The following is a 16,722-nucleotide window of genomic DNA, read 5'->3' on the forward strand; positions in this document are numbered from 1 at the left end:
AGTGAGAGAGTGGCATGGACATATATACACTACCAAATGTAAAATAGATAGCTAGTGGGAAGCAGCTGCATAGCACAGGGAGATCAGCTCAGTGGTCTGTGACCACCTAGAGGGGTGGGATAGGGAGGGTGGGAGGGAGGGAGACGCAAGAGGGAAGAGATATGGGAACATATGTATATGTATAACTGATTTACTTTGTTATAAAGCAGAAACTAACACACCATTGTAAAGCAATTATATTCCAACAAAGGTGTTAAAAAACAAATAAAGTACAGTGATCCATAGCTTTTAGCTATGAATATCTACTGCTTAGTTTGCATCCATTTTCTGGATCATACACACTGGTATCTAGATTTGGCTAAAACAATAGATGTTAACAATCTCTAGAGTGAATATACAACCCAGCATTTTAAATTACATATGAAATGGTTCCTATTTAAAAATTTTACCTCTGCTTTATCACTCATAACTCATTCATTCTAGACTTGCCATGCTATGCATGTCAAGAATAAAGAAGCATGGAATTTGGAGGGGGGGTGTCAAACAAATTTGGGTCCTGCCACTCACCTAAGAGTGTGATTTTGAATAAATTAGTTGCTACCTGAGCCTAAATTTCCTTCGCTGTGAAATGGATATACTCTTATGCCTTGGCAATAATATGCAGACCAAGTCCTTCACTAGAAAGAAATTAATCTTACTCATAGCACACCACAAATATACTCAGAGCCCAGAGGATGGTGCCAAACATTTCTTACTCTTTCTGGAGTCACTGTCAGTCCTCACAAAGTCTCTCCCCCAATTCCTCACCCCAGCCTTCATCCTGCATCTATAAATATCTCTTACTTGGACTACCTCCCACTTTTTTCTCTACCCACATCTCACTAGAGTGGTCATTCTTCATAGTGGGACTTCTAGAAGACAAACAGTCGATCTCTTTCTAATACAGCTCACTTCATAATGCATAATTTTGTGTATATTCATGCTGTAAGGCTACCTTCCTTCCAGGGAAGAGGATAGAGAGGGACAGAGGGCATGGATAATAATCTCCTTCTCCTAAGGTTGTTTTGAGAATGAAACAAGATAATATTTAAGAAGTGTTTACCATGACTTCCCCGGCTGTCCAGTGGTTAAGACTTCACCTTCCAATGCAGGGGGTGCGAATTCAATCCCTGGTCAGGGAGCTAAGATCCCACATGCCTCACGGCCAAAAAACCAAAACATAAAACAGAAGCAATATTGTAACAAATTCAATAAAGACTTTAAAAATGGTCCACATCAAAAAAATCTTTAAAAAAAAAAGGAAGTGTTTATCATTTCTGGTCATGGCAACCTTTAAACAAAAGATGACTATAACTGTTATCATTACATATCTGTTGAGCAGTAGAATCCCTGGGCCTGGGCCTGGTTTACCCACAGGGGCCTTTCCAACCAGGAGAGACAATGTGTGAGAATGCCCAGAGATTAAATGTTGAGTTTTACTCTGAAACCCCCTGGTGGTTGACTGTGGATGAAACAGGTCTCTGCAAAAGTAAGTAAAAGACCCTCTCCCCATTCCCCTGTAAGAGCCACTTTAGGGTTTGGGCTGCTGCTGTTCTCCCCAGGAGCGTGGTGCTGGTGGAGTGGAGCCACAGGTGACTCCAGACTGTGGAGGGTGAGCCTGGTCCCGGAGGATTGCTTCCTTCTGGCTCACAGGTGAAGGGAAGTGGCTCCTACAAGGTTCCGCATGGGGCTGCTGATCTGGAGAGCAGCAGTGGTCAAGCTAGGAGCACACCTGCCTCCCCTTCCGAAGACGTTCCCAAGGGTGTTCATCGTTTCTTCCTCATCAATTTTAGAGTCAAAGTGGTCTTCACCAATCAGGAAGGATCTTTAAAGTTCCCAACCCCAAACAATTGCTTCCTCAAAGACATGCCCTCTACCTGATTCCTAAAGATTTCTTTCACTTACTGCCAAACTTACTTGGCTAGACCTCTGGTATAATAGAATGAAAGCACTTCCTTCTGGGATTGGAGAGCACAAGCATTTGAAAACTTTACTTTTAGAAAGAAATCCTATCAAAATGTTTTCTGTGGAGCTAGGGAATGTAACTACACTAAAAGCACTGAACTAGAGACATTGCCTTCTGGAACCCCTGCAGCTTATTGTGCAGAAAGGATTGGTAGCTATTCTGGCCTCCCTGTGGCTCTGGGCAGCAGAACACCCTCCCCTGGAGATGCAACTTCTTGAGGTTTGTAGGACAATTATGATGAAAAACTGCATTGAAACTGAAGTTAGTGCTTTTTAAAGAAGTGCCAGACTAGGGGCAATAGGCCTTTAAATGGATTTTCTGTTCTCCTGCAAGAAGTCTTGCAAATGTGAGGAAGGTCCCAGGTCCTGTTCACAAAGGCAGTTCTCTGAGAGGTAACAGTGAGGAGGGGTAGGGACAGGGGCTTAGTAACCATGGATATGAATTGTAGCTTGGCCATTTACTTGCTGTGTGATTTTGAAGTCTCTTAATCTCTCAGATCCAAGAGAAAATGAAGAGAAAAATAGCAACTTTTCAGGATTGTCTGAGGAGTGAGTAAGACATGTAAATCATTGAGACTAGTAGGTGCTCAACAAAATCATTTCCTTTCCTCCTCCTCCCAAAATGTACTCTTGGTCCATTGTAGGAGTTTTTCCTACCAGCCTTACTTTGGTGGCTCTGCTCGCCTGTAGAATAGTACACAATTATGTGTTCCAGGGAACACTCCACGCTTACCATCTTATTCAGTTCTGTTTTGCTCCTCTGAGTTCCTCTATGTTGGCTGTATGCTAAAGAGATTTAGGATTCAGTTGGCTACTGGTGGATGGTTGGTACTTTAAACATTTTTGTTGCTACCCAATAGACTATATAACAGAACTGTCCCCCTTCCAAAGGAAAACTAAAGAAAAACTATTCAATTTACTACGCAGATGCTATAAAGTGATTTAGAACAACTACTTCACAACCCGACTTTCCAAAGGGAAAGTCATCTTTACACAAGTAAGTGACTGACTCATTTATCCAGAAGATAAAGTGATTTGTTCTCTTGTGGATGGGGAATTCAGTTTCCTTATTTACAAAGAACAAGGTCAGAGCTGAAGATGCTGTCTTCCAAATACAAAGCAAATTTGTAGAGGGTGTATTTCACTGAAAGCTGATGTATAACTTACATAAGGGAAAAAAAAAGAATTATAGGGTCTGCAATTGCTTTCCAAGGTACAAAAGGACATTTGATTTTTTTTCCTCTCAGCATAATTCAGAAGGAAGTGACACCCCAGGGAGCCAAGATTGAGTTTTCTTGTAGGGCAAGAAAGACATTTTTTCTAGGGGAGGGAAAGGTATGTGAAAGTTTGGGGGAGGTGAAGATTATTTCTGCTGTTGAACAGTTCTGTATATGAAGCCCAGGGTATAAGCAGTCTCTTGATCATTAAGTACCTTTCTGTACACAAATATATCAATATAAAAGGGCAGAGGTAGCTGTAGATTTTCTCTGGTGAAGTGGCTTACAGGTGGCACTTGTACTGGAAGGGTGGCAGGGAGATTTATTTTGAATCTGTTTTCTAATTTATGCTTTTAGGGGTCAAATGATGAAGGGAAGGGTCTTAAGGTCTCTCCAGTTGCCACCACTACCTTTTGTCCAATTGTTCTTCTAAGAAGGGAGAATAGAGACCCCAGAGGTGCACAGAAGGTGAAGGTCATTGAGCATTTTCTGTTTCCCAGGTTTACAAAGAAGAAGCAGAAGCTTCTGCCTTCTGGGTCCACCAGTCCTTCCTCATTTGATGGTCAAGGTTCCTGGGAGTCATCATAGAGTGATTATTTAGAGTTTGCTCTCTCTTAAGGGTCTCTTTTTGTTGTTGCCTGGTGAAATAATTACTGAGGCCTGAAGAAGGCGTGATCAGCTGTCTTCATTCTGGAAGCTAGGCGTGTCACTTAAGAGAGCTGGGAGTGTCAGGCTAAAAGGAACCTTTCCTGCCGTGAGAACCGTCTTCTGTCAGCAGAAAATTTGCTAGTCAGTGTCAGCAAAACCTAATGTGGTAATGGGAGCTTTGGACTTTGTGCATCTAAAGACTAAAGGTTAAGAACTACTCAATTTTTTTTATCCTAATGAAAGGTTATCTCCAGGTGATATATGGGAGTGTGCCAGGTGCAAATTGAAGCACTACATGTGTGAAGTTGGGCTCCTGAACTATGAATGAATTATATTCCTGTATACATAACTTAGTTTGAACTCTTTCTGAATAGGGGCTGGGAATAGGGTTGCCAAACAAAATACAGGATGCTCTATTAAATTTGAAATTCATCACTAATAAGTAATTTTTAGTATAAATATGTCCCATGCAATATTGGGGCCATATTTATACTAAAAAATATTTGTTGTCTGTCTGAAATTCGAATTTACCTGGTAACCTACATTATTATTATTTGCTAAACCTGGAAACCCTAGTTGAGAAGTAAGTAATGTGTTACAGGAGGAGAGTAACTTTTAGCCACATCTCCTCTATGTACAAGGTTTTGGCAGGAAGGAGGAGGTAAGGAATACCTAGGGGCAGATTACCTGTATTGGGTAGGTGGGCAATGTGTCTTTAAACATAACCAGTGTGGTTTCCATGAAGAGTGAGTGTAGCCCGGGAATTAATGCAGAGCAGAGGTCAGTTTTCTGAGTGGACACTTAAACCATGTTCAGAGCCTCATTACAAGCTTCTGACTTCCCCATGCTCTCTGTTTTCAAAATTCCAGTACAAGTATATTCTTGATTCAGGCCTTGGATTAATTTCAGTTGTCATCTCTGTCCTGGTAACTCTTAAATTTAAATCTCCATTTTGGATTACTCATCTGATTACCAGCATACTTTTCAACATGGCTCATCCTTCTAGAAAGAATGTATCTGGAGGTCTTTAGAGAAGGATGTGTATAGAGGTCTGATGGATGCTATTTTCATATTATTAGCAACATCTTTGCATTAAAAAGGGAATTATTTCGAACTTCAACAAAATCCAGCCTATAATTACTATAATGATTATAGTAAAGAGTGTTTCTTGTTCTAAATATCTGTACAATAGGATCTGTGTCTTTAAACCATTCATTTCACTGGTCCTTACTTAAGGATTAAAATAAGATCATCAGAATATATTTGAAAGAGCACTAAACTCAGATGAAGACCTAAAACCATGCTTTCTCTTACTGTGTGCCTCTCTGGGTTTCAATTTCCTCATCTCCAAGTTAGGGGGATTAGATAATCCCTAGGGTCCTTTGCAACCCTAACAGTCTATGATGCTATTATGGTAGTTTATAAACTAGTGTTCAAAGCAATTAGTCAGCCTCAGGTTTTGTCTGTCTCTTTTGCATAGAGCTACATATCTGGCATCCTCATCCCAACTGCAGAGAAAAGAGCAGCCCCATTTGCCTCAATTTCCCAAGACCAAGGTCCTGGAAAAATTACCTGCCCACCTTGACAATCTTGTACCCATGGAGAAATCCTTCTAGTTATACTTTCCATATACTCAGAAATGCTGACTCTTCAGAGGTCCCACAGTAATGGATGTCTAACTCCAGCCCACCTGCTTATCCCCTTAGGGATTACTCTTTATTTAAGTAGACCTGGCTGAAAAAGCCATTGTCAGCAGGTCAGCTTTGTGCACTGTACCCAGACTATGTATGTGAATGGATCGTCTCATTAAACAAGTATTTATGTTGTGCCCATTTGGACCTAGCCACTGGGCAGGATGGTTCTGATGCCTTCACTGGTTTGGAGCTACAATATACATATTTAGTCTGCAGTGGCTTATGACTGCACTTTTTTAATTCGGGGACAATTAAAAGGAGTTGTGTGCTAGAATTTGGCTCACAGTAGCTCACGAGAGCTGATTGTTAAATTATCGGGAATTTTGTGAGCTGATTGTTAAATGCAACGATTTTAAAAAATTAAGTCATATAAACCTACAACAAATAAAGTATGCTAAAAACAAAGGTAATAAATATTCAAAACACACTACCTCCCAATTATTTTACTTTACATATCTATGCTCCTGACATTATTTGCATATATTGGATCTATATGGTGGAAACACTATATAATGATATTACTATGCATCTCTTCCCCACCATACGTTCAGGGACCTCAAATAGGCCATGATGCAAGTGTTTACACCACAGAAATCAGCAAATGCTACCAATCAGACCTTAACTTATTGCTTTGTTAATGTCTAGACTTCAAACATTGATGGAGAGAATGTTACTAATGTAGATTAAACTTAAAAATTTGTAGTGTGTGGTGTCTGTAGCTCTTACATTGTGAATAGTGCAAAAAATTGAGAAATGCTTCCAATATTCAAAAACTATTAAGCGCTTCCACATAGAAGTCACTTATGTCATTGGTGAGTGAGTGAATTTCCAATATATGTCTTCATTGTTTCACATTTGTGAAACAATTACTCCTTAATGTAATAAAAATGTCAACCAATGTAAACATAGGAACTACATGCACACTTCAATTGCAGACACAGGTTGGCTATGAATACAACTCATATCTATACAAAATTGATATAAAAATCATTGATAGCATTCTGAGAGTACCAACTGGCTATACAGAATAGAAATAAATTATATTGGGTATTTTATTATTTGTAAATTGTGGGCTTCACATTCTTTTATATTAGCAAAACTTATAATAAACTTATAAACATATATCCATACAGTCTTTTTTTTTCTTTTTACAAAATGCCTGTTGTTGAACATTTTCTAGTACACCATTGACTCAAACCTCTATTCGGTAGAGCCCCTTCTGGTTGCTCTATTTGTTGGGGCTGACACAGTCCTCAGGTGAGGCCATGCCTCCTGACGCCAGACCATATGGTCATCTCAATAGATGCAGGAAAAGCTTTTGATAAAATTCAACATCCATTTAAGGTAAAAACTCTCTCCAGAAAGGGGGCATAGCGAGAACATACCAGAACATAATAAAGGCCATATACAGCAAACCCACAGCTAACATCATACTCAACAGTGAAAAGCTGAAAGCATTTCCTATAAGATCAGGAACAAGAGAAGGATGCCCACTCTCACCATTTTTTTAAAAATATTTATTTATTTATTTTTGGCTGTGTTGGGTCTTCGTTGCTGTGAGCAGGCTTTCTCTAGCTGTGGCGAGTGGGGGCTACTCTTTGTTGCAGTGCGCGGGCTTCTCATTGTGGTGGCTTCTCTTGTTGCGGAGCACGGGCTCTAGGCACACGGGCTTCAGTAGTTGTGGCTGGTGGGCTCTAGAGCGCAGGCTCAGTAGTTGTGGCGCATGGGCTTAGTTGCTCCGCGGCATGTGGGATCTTCCCGGACCAGGGCTCGAACCCCGTGTCGCCTGCATTGGCAGATGGCTTCTTAACCACTGCGCCACCAGGGAAGCCCCTCACCATTTTTATTCAACATATTTTTGACTTTTGGAGTCACACAGACCTGAGTTTGAATCCTATCTCTGTCATTTACTAGCTAAATACCCTTGAGTTTAAATTCTCTCACCCTTTGATTTTAAATCTGTAAAGTGGAGATTATTATAGGACTAACCTCATAAGTTGTCTGAAGATTTAGCAAGCTAAACATGCAAAGATTTAACATAGGCCCTCGCACATGATAAGTCCTCAAAAAATGGTAGCTGTAATTTTTTTCCTTCATCCTCTCTCCTGCCTATTAGGATGCATCAAGCTTCAGACCATGGTTCTCTACCTTTTCCATTTATATCCATTTAGAGTATGATTGACCCTAACCAGCACATTCCTTGATGATGCACAAATCTCCCTCTCCATCTTGACCTTCTCATTAGAGCATCTATCATGCACATTTTTAACTGACATTAGGACATAACATAGGAAATATCCTCCTGCTTATTATCTGACCATCCTCAAATTAGTATGCCCTTCATATTTCCTCATTTCCATCGGTGGTACCCCTATTTGTACTTGATCTTAGGCTTCAAAGTTGCAGTCTTTACTCCCTATATCTGATTAGTCATTAAACCCTACTTATTCTTTCTCTCAGCTTCAGTTCTCGTGACTAATGGTGAAGCTAGCTGAGAAGCCGTTTGGTGCACCTCCCATTCAGCCTCCTCAGGGCTCTCTGCCCTTGATATCCTTGTTTTTCCCTTTGTGCTTTTGCTCATGGTGCTCAAGGGACACTGATGATCTTTAAGTTAGCCTCTTATTATTTACTGAATTATATTACTCTCAAACTCTGAAATACCTATGTCTTTTTTCTTCAACTAGGTTGTACATTCCTTGAAGACAAAAGCAGGGCATAAACTCAGAATTACTGTCACAGTGCTAAACACAGTGCTCAGTAAAGGTTTCCCAATGGAATGAAATGATTGAATATAACCCTTTCTTATTAACAGTACATAATAGCTTTCTTTTGCCTATTAAGTCAATCCCAAGCTCTTCAGACTGGCCTTCCAGGTGTACTGTCAGCTGACTGCATCTTACTTGCTCTTAACTTTAGTTCTTTCCTGACATGGGCCCTTCATTCAGGTGACCTTGGTACACACACACACACACACACACACACACACACACACAACTGGGTATTAAAATACTCATCCTTCTGTCTCAGTTTTGCCTGAAGTCCCAAGACATTGGGTACTTACCACCTCACATTGAAAAATGCAATGCTAGACCACCTATGAAGGACTTGTAAAGGAGGTAGGGAAAACCAGTTTTGTGACTTTTTGCCCAATACCAATAGGTGGAGGTTGGAGGTTGAGAAGGACCGGAAATTAGTAAGAAAATTTCTTTGGAGAAAGTTGTGTAAGTGTGGAGGCATGCCTCCTTTCTAGTGGTAGGCATACTGGTTTATTATAATGGATAAAACTCAGGAATAGACAATTAAAAGAGATGCATAGGGCAAGGCATGGGGAGGGTGCACAGAGCTTCCATGCCCTTTCGGAGCATGTCACCCTCCTAGTACTTTGATGAGTTCATCCACCTAGAAGCTGCCCAAACCCCATCTTTTAGGGACTTTCATTACATAGATATAACTAATGAAATCATTGGCCATTGGTGTTTGAACTCAAACTCCAACCCTGGATGTTGGAGTTTGAGTTCAGTCAAACTCTTTCCCTGGAGGTAGGAGGCAAGGTGTGTAAAAGTTCCAATTCTCTAATGAAGGATTGGTCTTTCCAGTAACCAGTAAACCTCTTTTTTTTTTTTTTTTTTTCCGGTACGCGGGCCTCTCACTGTTGTGGCCTCTCCCATTGCGGAGCACAGGCTCCGGACGCGCAGGCTCAGCGGCCATGGCTCACGGGTCCAGCCGCTCCGCGGCATGTGGGATCTTCCCGGACCGGGGCACGAACCCGTGTCCCCTGCATCGGCAGGCGGACTCTCAACCACTGCGCCACCAGGGAAGCCCCAGTCCACCTCTTGATGCTCTCTAGGAGCCCCATTAAGACTCACTTCATTAGCATAATTGAAATGGTGGAAAGGAGCTCTTTGTCAAGAACCAGAGGCAAAGACCAAACATGTATTTCCTATTATACCATACCCACAAATACCTCCTTTCCAACTGCAGCTTGAAACAAGCCTAGGCTATGGGAGAGGAGAAACTTTTAAAGAAAATTTGGAGTTTCAATTATTCAACTAAAATGGACATTTTTACTACTGAAATGACATTTTTCTCCTATCTAGAGTGACCGGAGTACTTTTTATTATTAAAAATTAAGTAGAAACAGGTGTGAGTCCTGCCTGAGGTATCATGCCAGGAGTGGAGAAGGGTTCCAGGCAGTGGGTTTGTGTGAGCAGGAGAAAGCGATCATGAAGCTGTGTTTTTGTTTTACCCTATGAAGTACCTCCCTTTCAACACAACTGTTTCATTTGCTGATGCTGCACGTGTAGACAGGCCTATAAGTGTATGCAGGCAGGCACACAACACACACACACACACACACACACACACACACACACGCACCTTTCTACCATTTAGGATCTACAGTTGAACTCATCTACTCCAAGAAATCATTCCTGGTTAGCACAACTCACACAGCTCTCCCTCTTGGAATTTCTATAATTCCTCTTTTTCAAACCCTATAATCTAACACTTATGTATGTGAACCAACCATACATCTCCATTGACCTTCTCTTGTTTCATTTATGTGTTTTTGCTTCTCATTCTTATAGTAAGCCTCTCACCAGAAACCAGTGTGTTTTACTTTGGGGTATGTCTCATATATTCCTCCATTGTCACTTAATAAAGGCTGCATGATTGATTAATCAGATACGTCCAAATTTCATGGTAACCTCAAAGGTTGGCTAAATATCCAGTTTAGTCTAAAACCTAAAGCTAAATCTTTCTGCCTCCTGATGGAAATGCTGGCCACCTCGACTCGGCTTTCCAGTTTTTTTTGGTTGGTCAATGAACTGTTGAACAGAGTGTGCTAATGAAATAACTAATCTTCATGTGATATTTTATTGCTGATGAAGGTTAAAATACCAGTGAGGGTGATTTGGTACGTGACATCAGTCCTGTTCAGGCACTGCACTGGGAAGACAGCTTTGGTTAACTTTCATGTTACTCTATAGTTTGTTTTACCTCATAGTCACCAGTAGGCTTGAGTTCTTGGATTAATAACATTCAGCTTTTTGCTAATAAAATTTTCTGTAGAACTAGGAGAATTTCCCAGACAGCTGGAAGTGTATTTTGAGACCAGCCTCTCTCAGAATTGCTTTTACGAGCAGGGGATGCATTTCATCAGGCCCCCACCCTCTTTGTTAGCACCTCTTTTTCACTTGCTCCTGGATGATGAAGGAAATTAGTCTTATGTTATTAATCCTCCCATCCACCATGGGGGCTGACAGTGTGTTTGAATACTCAAAGGCATGAGACTTCTCAAAAGCATTTCAGGGCTCCAAAGAGGCTTATCAGTCCATGAAGTCTTGATGTCTCTGTGAGTGGAAAAGATGAATCATATATGTGCATTGAACAGATGAAACTCTATGGTGTCTCTGCAGGTGATACAGGCTTGCCATTCTTGTCCCAAAGCAATCGAAGTTGTCGTCAATGCCTATGAACATATCAGGTGGAACGTAAAGTGGAAAAGAGCTATCCCTGATGATGACTTGGAGGTAAAGCATCAATTCACTTCCTGTGGGTTTTGCTCTAAAATACTTCCATACTGCAATGGAAGTGCAGAAAATTCTAATTCAAAAAATGGGTTTTGAGAATGCTTTTAAGAATTTGAGGATGCTACTCAAATACAACAAGACAAAGGGTTATAAAATGCAGGTGTGAGAATAAATAAATAAATAAATAAGTAGGTAGTGCTTAGGAGCATCTTGGGAGTTTCTCCATCTAAGGGCAAGTTGAACAATTATATAAAGGTGACAGTTTTACTTTCTTCTCATCAATTGAGATGAATTTAATAATAATAAGAAGAAGAATATTTGGGATTGCTCATATAGCATTTTTATCAGAAGATTAAATTGTTTTGTGTAGATTATGTCACTCACTTTAAAAAATTGCTTTATTATTATTTATATAGATTAATTAATATCAATAATTATATAGATTAATTAATTATATAGATTATTTCATTCACTTTTAAATAACCTGAAGTCTGTAATAGGCAGGTAACAGAGTATTAACAACTTTGTGATGAGTCATGCAGAAAGCCATTGGCAAAGCTGACTCCTCATGCTGCATATGGACTTTGCTGCCTTTGTGAACCAGCCCTTCCACTTAGCCTCGTGTTCTTGGTTTTAGCTGTCACAGGCTGTCCCCAGCACGGGAGAGATGTTGGGCACAGGGTACAAAGCTCACTGGGCCTAGAGGCTAATGGCTTAGGTGCAATCTTATTCTGCTACTTATTAGCTATCTTAGCTTTAAAAAGTTACTTAACCTGCCTTAGCTTCATTATTAATGTTTAATTTTGCCTCCCCATCAGAGACCGTGGAAAGCTGCCATTATGTATAAAGTAGGGACTAAACACATCACTATTGATTTCTATTGATTTAAACTTTGAGGGTTTTCTGACTTTAACATGTCTTGCCTTCCTTTTCAGAGATACTGGGATTTTTACCACTCTCTCTTCACTGTGTGCAGTAACTCTCCAAGGACTCTCATGCATTTATCAAGATGTGCCATTCGAAGAACGTTACACAGCAGATGTCACAGAGTAATTCCTTTGCTTTCCCTCCCATTGTCATTGAAAAAGTATTTGCTTTTAGAGCCAGAGGGAATCATTTATTAAGCCTTATGAGACAGAAGATCCCAATCCTAGATGTTTAAGTGGACTCGCTGAGTAGACACAGTTTGCATAAATAAAATGGTACTTGGGTTGATTATAACACTTCAGGGATTTAAAAACACTTTACAAACACTATGTCATTAATCCTAAGTATCACGGTGAGGGGAAATAAACAAGAGGTAAAGTTAAGGTAGTCTCAAAAACAAGAGCGTATCCAGAAGGTCCTGACATATAATAATAATTAATATGTATAGTGCTCTTACTTGGTGCCTGCTATAATTTTGTAAGATTTTTCATATGTTATCTCAGTTGAAATGGGACCCAGGTTTTCTTACAACCAATTTTATTCTCTCCCTTATCAGTAACAAGTCTACATTACCGTTCAGTTGGCAAAATGCTAGGCTCTAGGATGGGCCTCTTAATCTTGGGTGTCCTCCACCCACTCCCACTTAGCAGAAATTACTATGGCTAGTTTTGCAAACTCCTTTCCATATACTAAGCTCCTCAACTGACTTTTAGTGAAGAAAGCACGAGCATACTCAAAACAAAGAAACCTTTGAGTCAAATTAGAAATGAAGAACAAAGATCAGTCCACTTGAAAGTCAAAATGGACATTTTAACACACTCTCATTGAACCAAAGACTGGAGATGCAAAGATGAGTCCGAAGCGAGGACTCCTTGCCTCCAGGATCTCACCATTTAGCAGAGGATCCGGACATATAAGCAGGGAACTGCATTGTCAAATGTCAGGGTCAAGAGTAGAGGTGCAGATTCATTCTTAGTGCTTGCCTTTCAAAGTCATGTTTCTGACATGAAGTGTGGTTTTCTTTGAAGCATGATGATAAAGAGTGAAGGGATTGTGTGTAGTAGAGAGATCTCCGGCTGCTATGAGTGTAAGTGTAAATGGATTCACTTTAAGTTTCCAGGCACATGCACTTATTTTTATTTTAGAATGATTTCGTGCGTAGTGCTTTCCCAGACTCTCTGGGGAAAATATTGCACACTCAATGGCTCCCATGTGTGTGTGACAAGGAAGTTTAGGAAAATATGTGCAAGGAAACGTGTGAAGGGAAAGACTTAGGTTGATTACTTTGGTCTTTTTATGTAACAGACTGACATTTCAGAGCATTTTAGCTAGAAGATAAGGGGCACTTTGCTGGCGATGGCCAGCTGCAGAAGGCACATGGAAAGACTTTTTGAAAATGGTAAAAGTTTGAGAAACTTGGAAAGACTAGTGTGTTAATCAGGTTTGTTATCAGTTTGCAGAAAGAGAAACGTAGATGATTAACCTCTAGACCTCATGGTTTATGAGGCCAACTTCGCTTCACTTTTTGTTCTTGCTAATCACTTTTAGATAAGCTCATTGACTCTTAGCATTGCCTTTTAGAGGTTACAGCAGAAGTAATTAAGCACAAACAAATCTATTTGCCGGTTATGAGCAGGGTTTTTTTGTTGTTGTTGTTGTTTTTGTGGTGTGTGTGTGGTTCTCCATCTTGTTTAACCTTAGATGCTTGAGTTTGGAGTAGAGATGATGTCAAATATTCTACTAACCTGACACCTAGACTCTGCTTCGCATACTGGGATTTGCATATTCCTGGTGCTGTGTAGGAAAAATCTTAAGTGCATACAGTAATCTTTCTGAAGTATCAGTTCTACTCAGATATTTTGGGAGAAATATTTTGTACTAAAGTAAGATCTGTATTATGGACTAGAATACTGTATTTGTATGAACTATTCATATAAAATATGATCCTTCAAAAAACAGTTTGCTTGCAGCAAGTGGTGTTAGAACACATTCTAGAATGCCAGGCAGAGGTGCTGGGAGAGGATGTTCCTTGCATGGAGAAGTAACGTATCTCAGTTGGCCTGCTGTGCTTAAACATTCTGTGTTAATCTAGCATATGATACAGGACTACTTGCTTTGAATGGTTTATTTGTGGATTTAAAGTTATTTCTCCTCATCTTTGAACTTTCATTTAGAGGACTTAAATAAAGCTCTTCTCTTTCCTTTCATCTTTGTGAGTTATTTGCCAATAAGACTTTTTCCTAGCTGACTTTTCAGCAGTTAGACTGAAGAACTCTACATGATTCATTGCTTTATTCAACATGGGGAAAGAAAAAGAGAAGGAGGAAATGTGCCTGTAAATAAATAATACTTTCAAAAGAAAGTAAAGGGTAAACACAAATAAAACACAGGCTATTGCTATAGGAACACGAGTGTTTTAATAATAATAAATTGCACTGAATCATACTCTTCCATCTGTCACCATCTCTGTCCTCCTGGGTTTCTAATTCTTTTCATTCTCACCATTCTCATCATTCATTCTCTCCATGGGCAGGAGAAACAGGAAATTATATCCTCATGATACCATTGTTACTTTTTGTAAATAGTCACTTAATGACTGTAGGTTACATGGGAAGAAGAATCCTTGGTATGAGGGAAAGACCACCCATCCAGTTTTCTCCCTTCTCAGAAGGTAGACACACTTGAGTTCTATTTTTTTAATCACTTAGTGTTACACTGTCACTTGTGTCCTTCCATCCTGAATCCAGCGGCTTCTAATAAAAGACACAGCAGTAAAAAGCTGATTGTAACGATGAGAAAAGTAACAAACCGTTTGCAGTGGCTTATCCATGTTGGAAAAAACAGCTGAGCCTTATATTTTTGATACTCATCTGATTGTTTATGAAGAACTCTTGAAGTTTTAAACGGCACACTTTCAAAACTTTTTTGAAAAATCCAATTACTCACTTATTTTCTTTGAAACACAGACACCATAGCTAATACATGGAAGGAATTCATTGTCACTTCCTTTGGAGTATAAACAGATTCATTACAGTTAGATGTTAAGAATTTTGGCTCTGGTGCCTGTCTATCCGCGTTTATATCTGACTCTCATCCTTATTTGACCCATTATCTAGAGAAAATGACATGCTTGCTCCATGCCTCAATTTCCTCATTTGGGGAATGATAATGGTACCTACTTCATAAAACTTTTATATGATTGTTTTGAGGTGCAGGGGAGGAAAAAGTTTTACTTGACTCTTTTAGGGTCCTTGGCTGGGTCAAAGAGAGATTAACAGGAGGAAAGCCTACAAATTTACTTAATATAAGTTTCACATGACATGGGAGCCTTCATAAGGAAATGAAGACCCTGAAGAAACAGACTTGAGTATTTTTATGCTAGGTTTGATGATGAGTGGACAGTTGTGTAGCAATATGATAGGTTAAGGAGTATGAGGTCAGTGTGGTAAACTGGGGGAAACTGGGACCTATTCGTTAGGATTCTTCTTGGTGTCCCTTTGTCTTAGAAGATAAGGGTGCTCCTTTCCTCCAGATTTAGGGAGGGTTTTATGATTTGTTTCAGGGAAGAAGGGGAGGGGATGGTCAGAGTGATCTTCCTGCTTCTGCTGTTTTCTTAAACTCCTTCAGCTTAAATTAGTCACTATGCCAAGGTGCTATGTATGGGAATAGTGCGTCTGGAGCCCCATCAGAGGGTTAAATTGTTAGTACATTAAAGCACACAGAACAGAGCATGACATTCAGTAAGTGTTTTGATATTGTTATTGTCTTTCTTATTGTCATAATCATTATTATTTAGGGAGAGCTTTCTACCAGTGAATAATATTTTCTTAGAGTGAAGCTACAGCTGAAGGTGATGTGTGGTAGATTTCTGTTCACTTTGGGAAATACTTTTTGAGCTTCTTCTATGTGCCAGCCACTTTGCTGGCTGCTGGGAATCAAAGGGGGAACAAGGCAAACCAGGTCCCTGACCTTCCTGGGCTTTTTTGAGGTGGAGGATGGAGACGGAAATAACGTTGATGTGGAGGATTAGCAAAGAGGCAAATTGATTAATTTGTGAAACTTTGCCCTTTTGTAAGTGGGTTTATCAAGGATGCAATCCCTCCTTTTACTATTTAATGAAAGCTGTGGAGTCACTTGAAAATGTATCCTGTGGATAAAGAGCGTTGATCAGCTGTTTCCATCTTCATGGAGGGAAGAGTAGGTGAAGGTTAACTTTGTAGCAGGAGGAGTATAGATTGGCAATGAGAGTCCCAGCAGTGAGGGTTACTGCATATCAGAATGAATGAACAGGGAGGATTGGAGGATTTCATTTAATTATTCTTTCACTTTCAAGAATTTATTCAGTACTAATATGTGTGTGGTTCTGTGCAAAATGTGGAAGGAAGAGGGGAGTGTTGGTACCAATTCACTGCAAGATTCACTTTCAGTAGCTCAAAGTTTTTGTTTGTTTTTTACTATGTAGTAAGAATAAAAGGTATACAGTGGAAAACACAGGAAGAACACTCTTTGACATAAATCACAGCAAGATCCTTTTTGACCCACCTCCTAGAGAAATGGAAATAAAAAGAAAAATAAACAAATGGGACCTAATGAAACTTAAAAGCTTTTGCACAGCAAAGGAAACCATAAACAAGACGAAAAGACAACCTTCAGAATGGGAGAAAATATTTGCAAATGAAGCAACTGACAAAGGATTAATCT

At 39.8% G+C, this 16,722-nt stretch overlaps 1 protein-coding gene across 2 annotated transcripts in view; it reads left to right on the plus strand.

Annotated features, from left to right (window-relative positions):
- The window catches only part of ASB4 (ankyrin repeat and SOCS box containing 4), a 70,997-nt gene extending 54,303 nt beyond the window's left edge, over nt 1–16,694 (plus strand). Inside the window, exons 4-5 of one of the 2 annotated variants that reach the window (XM_028490027.2) lie at nt 10,981–11,094; nt 16,484–16,694. In XM_028490027.2, coding sequence (XP_028345828.1) covers nt 10,981–11,094; nt 16,484–16,486 — 117 coding nt within the window. In that variant the 3' untranslated portion in view covers nt 16,487–16,694. Of the gene's footprint in view, nt 1–10,980; nt 11,095–12,029; nt 14,223–16,483 lie in introns of those variants that run through there. The other variant, XM_024131747.3, reaches the window with a different exon arrangement.
- The last annotated feature ends 28 nt before the right edge of the window (nt 16,695–16,722 follow it).

This window comes from Physeter macrocephalus, chromosome 5, assembly GCF_002837175.3.
Source record: "Physeter macrocephalus isolate SW-GA chromosome 5, ASM283717v5, whole genome shotgun sequence".
In the NCBI taxonomy this organism is placed as follows: domain Eukaryota; kingdom Metazoa; phylum Chordata; class Mammalia; order Artiodactyla; family Physeteridae; genus Physeter; species Physeter macrocephalus.